This window comes from Penaeus japonicus, unplaced genomic scaffold, assembly GCF_977035675.1.
Source record: "Penaeus japonicus unplaced genomic scaffold, GWHDUDI00000001_assembly GWHDUDI00000026, whole genome shotgun sequence".
NCBI lineage: Eukaryota > Metazoa > Arthropoda > Malacostraca > Decapoda > Penaeidae > Penaeus > Penaeus japonicus.
This window is the reverse complement of record NW_028234428.1, coordinates 24,752,890-24,758,849: the sequence shown is the minus strand read 5'-3', so window position 1 is coordinate 24,758,849 and position 5,960 is coordinate 24,752,890. Positions and strand designations below refer to the sequence as shown.

Here is a 5,960-nt window from a genome sequence, read left to right as displayed (position 1 = left end):
GGCATTTTTTTCCATGTTTTTCATCTGTATGTTAAACAAAATCGAGGTAATGTCTCGGCGGACAGGTATACAGATACGTAAATACCTAACGTCTGTGATTTTCTTCTTTGAAAATAGAATTGATATCGATCAGTAACCGAACATGCCTTTGACATACCTATACAATTTAAGAATGTTTTCTTCTTCTGTACATATACATAAAATTGCACTTGTATTTATGTCCAATACGTTCAGTCTAACACACGCTGTGTTAACTGTTTAATTAAGATCAAAAGAGGGAAGAAAATAGACATGAAAAAAGGGGTGAGGCATATAAGATAGGTAAATACTCAGTTAAAGATGGATGGATGGATAAAAGGAACTGAAAATTGAGGGAATACTCCGTAAGGCAAGAAACGTGCGCGCGTGCGTGTTTGTGATTGTGTGCGTGTGTACTTGTGTCAGTGTTAGTGCTCGTCGAGTGTGTTTCGCGTCTATATGATAAGTGTTTTCGTCGCTGAACTATCTGAACAAATACCCGCGCACAGACAAACAGCTGGCCAGAAAGATGGAAATGGAGATGGAATATGTACCTGGCAGCTCCACGATGCGGGAACTTGGGAGTGCTTGTGGCGAGAGGCGAGGCGTCATGCGGGGCTGCATGCACGACACCTGTAATTTCGGGGGCCGAGCTAAGGCCGGCCAGAAAAAGGGGAGGAGGGCATGTCTGTTCTAAGCCGAGGAGGTCTGCTACCCCATGCGAGATCATGTGGTGGCCGTCCTCATGCGGCGAGGCCTCTTGGCGGGCCCCTTGCAAAGCCGATGACGAGGCGTCAAGATGAGCTCGATGCGTGGATGTCGAGGTTCGCAATTGAGCCTCGTGCGGGTCGGCTTCCTCTCGGACGGTGTGAGGGGGCGAGGGAGGTCGTTCACGACTTACGTAGGCAGGACACGACGCGTATTCATGGCAGCTGTCGCACAATAGAGACGCCAGAAATCGATGTCGGTCGTGCAAGAACGACGACTTTCGCGCCTGTGGTTCGGGTTGCACAGCGCGGGCCGGATTCGGGGACGACTTGGCTGCATCGTCCTGCACGGCACCGGGTACAGTGCCACTCCGGCCTGAACAGGACTCCAGGAGGCCTGGACCAGACGAGGACCTCCGAAGCGGGTGATGTTTGAAGTCAACGACCAGGTCGTGAGAAGGGGGGTCGGCGGCAAGCGGACTTGCAGGTTCGTCGCTTTGGTTTGGGGACTGAGCCGGGCCGGCCGCCTTGGTCTCCCTGTCGCTCGATGGGGCTTCACCGCCGTCTGGCGAAGATGCAACTTGCGGTGTCTCTCCGACGAAATGATTGGCGGGATGAAGGTGCTGTGCGTGTGGCTGCAGCTGTGAGTCGGCAGTGAGAGCAAGAGTCTCCACGCGTCCGTACAGCGGGTTCTCTATCAACATGGGCAAGGAGGCAGCGCGAGTGTGGGTCGGAATCAGGGCTAGCCTCGCCCCCTCCTCTCCCGTGCGAAGGGCTCTGGGCTCCTTCAGCCCCTGCTCCTCGCCCTCATGCCAGGATCCCGTCCAGCTGAGGGAACAGCGCAGCCGCCCCTTCTCCCTGCGCAGCTGAGTCTCCCACAACACGCGCTGGAACACGTCGTCCAGGTACACGCCGGGCACGCTGGTGGTGTCGTCCTCGAACCTGACCGTCAGCCGTGCTCCGCGGGCCTTAGGACCCTTAGCTAGCGCCGGCGGGGCGGCCAGCGGTAGGGAATCACTTCTCGCGTGAGATGAATTGGCGTCCCCTGTGGGGTTTGTCCCGGGTGCGGAGGGCGGGGTGCCACTCCCGGCTAGCCCCGCCCGGGGGTCTCGTGCACCGTCAGTCTCCCGCTCCTGATAACGTGGCTTTGTTTTCACTGACAGCTGCGGCCCACTCGCCCAGTGCAGCTGCTGGTTGCGTGCTGTAGCAAACTTATGGTCTTCTGCAATGTTTGCTACTTCTCCTAGGCTACTACGTTGTGTGCTTTCGTCTGTCAAGACATTTGTTTTGCGCAAGCTTTTACTGACACCGCCGCTGCCTTCTCTCCCCGAGCAAAGTTCTCCGGAGCGTGAGAGTTTCCTTTCGCCCCCCGAGACGGGCTCTAGCTCTTCCCCACTCCCTGTGGAGGGCGACCGTCTCTCCCCACTGCCCCCCACCAACCCTGACGACAAGAGGATTTCTCTCACTCTTTCTATCAATTCCTCCCTGCTCGGGACGTTCATTTGGCCGGGTTGTGTAACCAGAGTTCCGTTTCGCTCGTGCTGGTCCTGGCCATGAGCCCAGAGCGAGGCCGGAGGATCGGGGTCCGGCCGGTGGAGCCGCATCCTCTTGGGTTTGGGCGGCGGCAAGCGGGCGTGAGGGCCGTGGGTGACGGACGCCGGCGGCTTCCCCGACACAAAGCGCGGGTGTCGTGGCGCCGAGTCACTGGCACCGGGCTTCCGCTTGGCTCTGCCCGCTAAGGTCAAGCCTGCCGGCGGTAGGCCAGCGTCGACACAAGGCCGTGATATGTTTATCCAGGGCCTCGTTATCGGCGACGGTCCGCGGGCACCGGGCACAAGGCCTCCGCCGGTCGGCTGCTGCGGCCGCGTGTCGCTGAGCGTATCGCAAGGCTTTGTTCGAACTCCGAAGAACGAGTTTGTTGTTTTCGCTGGCACCGCAGGTGGCCGCACTGGCGAGGCGGGGACACACGTGTTCTGCTTTGATACGGGAAGCGTCAACTCGTGGCACACGCTCTGTTTCAAGTCGATCTGAATGCCAGGCGCACCCTCGACGCGACTAGTCTTTCGCTTTGAGGACCAAGGTAACGGTCCTGCCTGTGCTTGCAGGGCGCTAGGAAGCATCTGCTCTCCCTGAACGGCGGCTTTGCTAGGGGATGGCTGCTCTGTGGCCGGCACTTGTGCAGAAGCCACGGAGGACGGCGGCAGCCCTGTAAAAGGTAGCTGTGCTGCCAGCGAGTTCTGCGAAAGCGATGGAGACGAGGACGATGCTAAGTGGCTGGCGCAATTGGACGCAGCCGCGGCGACGGAAGGGCGGGTGAGGATGGTGGTAGACGTCCCGCACCGTCGCAACAGCATCCAAGGATAAGCGGAGGTGCTTATCATCTTGGATACGTAGGCAGGTGGGGACACGTGCATAGTGGGCAACAAGGACCCATCATCAGCTGCCCCAACTCGCGGCCTCCCTTGTTGCAGGTTTTGGTCGCGGTGAGGATGCAGCTGCTGATTTTTCTGTTGCTTACAGTCATTTGCAAATGTCATCGAGGCTTGATGCTGCAGAAGTTTGTGCTGATCCCGCTCTTGCTGTCCATTATGGCTTCCTTCTTCCTGTCCTTTTCTGTCCCCGCGCGATGAGCAGTGCGAGCGAGCATGCTGCATGTCATCTCGGCGTTTCCGTTGGAGGAGGTTATGCCCGGTGCTCACTTTGGGAGGGCGAAGGAGGGGGCTAAGGGGATCGCACTTACTACCCTGCAAAGGCTCCACTGAGAGGCTATTCTGTCGGCGAGCGGATCCCGAAGACCCGGAAGAAACAGGGAGGGGCGGCCGCACGGGACCCTTGAGGGGCGATGCAGCGGACGCCTGCTTGTGCGACAGAGCCACGACCCGCGTGGACTCGGCAATACTAAACCTTCCGAAGGCCCGGTCCTCTGAGAGGCTCCTGCTCTCAGAGGGAACCACCTTTGCTGAGCCCTGGGGCACCACCATGGCTTGCAGAACCGTCCTGGGGGCTTTCCTTGGGGGCGCGTGCCTTACGGCCGCCCGACGCACGCCCAGGAAGGAGGCGGCAGCGGGAATTCCCTCGACAGGACGCTCTTTAACGCCACCTTCGATATCCAGAGCCTCCTTCCTCTCCCCTCGACCTTCGTTCCTGCCGTTCTCCTGATTCTGCAGGAGAATCCTCGTAGCGTTCCCGAGGTCCCGCCCTGCCACCCCGCCGGCCACGCCACCCGCGCTCTTCATCGCTTCCCTCGAGGCAATGCGGGTCTTCAGCTCTCGACGACCTTATCGTCATCCGCAACAAACATCCATCACACTGTTTAAAAAAGGGCGCTCGGTTTGTAAACAGGCGATGGCGATTATCCCACTTCGAGCACCATGACCTTCGCCACGTCATTCGCCGAGGGACGTCATTCACACCAGCCCCAAAGAAGGCACTCGTCACTGCACGGACATCGTCCACAAAGACGACACAGAATGGCTTACTACACTACGACACGACACAGAGCGTGTTGAACCCGCACCACAAGGAACACACAAGACAAACGAGGAAGTAGCGTTACGTTGCTCACACCCACGACAGAGCGAGAACTGGTTGAGAGCGAGCCTTTCCTTGACAGTACGATGTGCGACGTGCAGCAGCCAGAGTATCACGGTACAGCACTGACCGCAAGATATCAGTACAACACTCACTACTTTTTTAAGAGGGGTCACGCTAAATCACACAAACAACAACAAAAACATAAACGCACTCTGTCGTAATGAAAAGGACATATTTCTAGGCCAGGACGCACGGGACGAAACACAAGAGCCCACGCAAAAAATGGAACACGGCGAAACTCTCCCCCCCCTATGAGAGAGGTGTCACGAGAAAGCACCTCCTCTCCCGACAACACTTGCAAGACGGACAAACAACACCGATTCTCCCAAGGCCTCGACCCCCCTTCCTCCCTTGCCGCCCCTCTCCCCTATCACCTAGCTCCCTCCTCCCATCAGGGGCGTCACCAGAAGCCGCTAGGGACCTCCCACTTCCCCCTTCGCCATTTGCCACTCGGGTTTTTCGTCTCGTCCGATCTTTATCTAGCGATCTTACCCTCTTCTATTTCTTTCTTTCTTTCTCTCAGAGAGTGAGAGAAAGAGATAGATGGAGAGAGAGAGAGAGATAGAGAGAGAGAGATAGAGAGAGAGAGATAGAGAGGGAGAGAGAGAGAGAGAGAGAGAGAGAGAGAGAGAGGAGAGAGAGAGAGAGAGAGAGAGAGAGAGAGAGGAGAGAAAGAGAGAGAGAGAGAGAGAGAGAGGATCAGAAGAGAGAGAGGGAGAGAGGAGAGAGGAGAGAGAGAGAAGATGGAGAGAGAGAGAGAGAGGGAGAGAAGAGAGAGAGAGAGAGAGAGAGAGAGAGAGGGAGGGAGAGAGGGGGGGGAGGGATAGAGAGAGAGCGATCAAAGAGAGAGAGAGAGAGAGAGAGAGAGAGAGAGAGAGAGAGAGAGAGAGAGAGAGAGAGAGAGAGAGAGAGAGAGAGAGAAAGAGAGAGAGAGCGATCAAAGAAAGAGAGAGAGAGAGAGAGAGAGAGGAAGGGAGGAAGAGAGGAAGAGAGGAAGGGAGGAAGGGAGGAAGAGAGGGAGGGAGGAAGAGAGGGAGGGAGGAAGAGAGGGAGGGAGGATGAGAGGGAGGGAGGGAGGGAGAGAGGGAGGGAGAGAGGGAGGAAGAGAGGGAGGGGGGAGGGAGGGAGGGAGGGAGAGAGGGGGAAGGGAGAGAGGGGGAAGGGAGGGAGGGAGGGAGGGAAGGAGAGAGGAATGAAAAGAGGGAGGGTGAGAGAATGATCCCAGACGTGGGATCGGACGATACCTCGGCACAGGTAACCGATGGGAGATGAAGCGGGTACTGTTGACACTCGGGGCAGGTGCGAAAGCGAGGCTTTTCCTACCCGCATGGTGATGATGGCGATAATGACGGGCGGTATGATGGCGGGCATAGTGAGGAGGGGGAGAGTAGGGAGAGGAGAGGGATGAAGGGAGGGAGGGAGGGAGGGAGGGAGGGAGAGGGAGGGAGGGAGGGAGGGAGGGAGAGAGAGAGAGAGAGAGAGAGAGAGAGAGAGAGAGAGAGAGAGAGAGAGAGAGAGAGAGAGAGAGAGAGAGAGAGAGAGAGAGAGAGAAACACAAAGAGAAAAATACAAATAAAAGAGAAAAAAAAATCCTAAACGTAATGCCACTTGGAATACCGCCCCTCGCCCCCCCCCCCACAC

At 57.2% G+C, this 5,960-nt stretch overlaps 1 protein-coding gene across 1 annotated transcript in view; it reads right to left on the bottom strand.

The window, feature by feature from the left end:
* The window catches only part of LOC122258969 (protein tyrosine kinase 2 Fak), a 48,469-nt gene extending 44,098 nt beyond the window's left edge, over window positions 1-4,371 (bottom strand). Inside the window, exon 1 of the mRNA XM_086552385.1 lies at window positions 573-4,371. Coding sequence (XP_086408511.1) covers window positions 573-3,961 — 3,389 coding nt within the window. The 5' untranslated portion in view covers window positions 3,962-4,371. The remainder of the gene's footprint in view (window positions 1-572) is intronic.
* Between the last annotated feature and the right edge of the window lie 1,589 nt (window positions 4,372-5,960).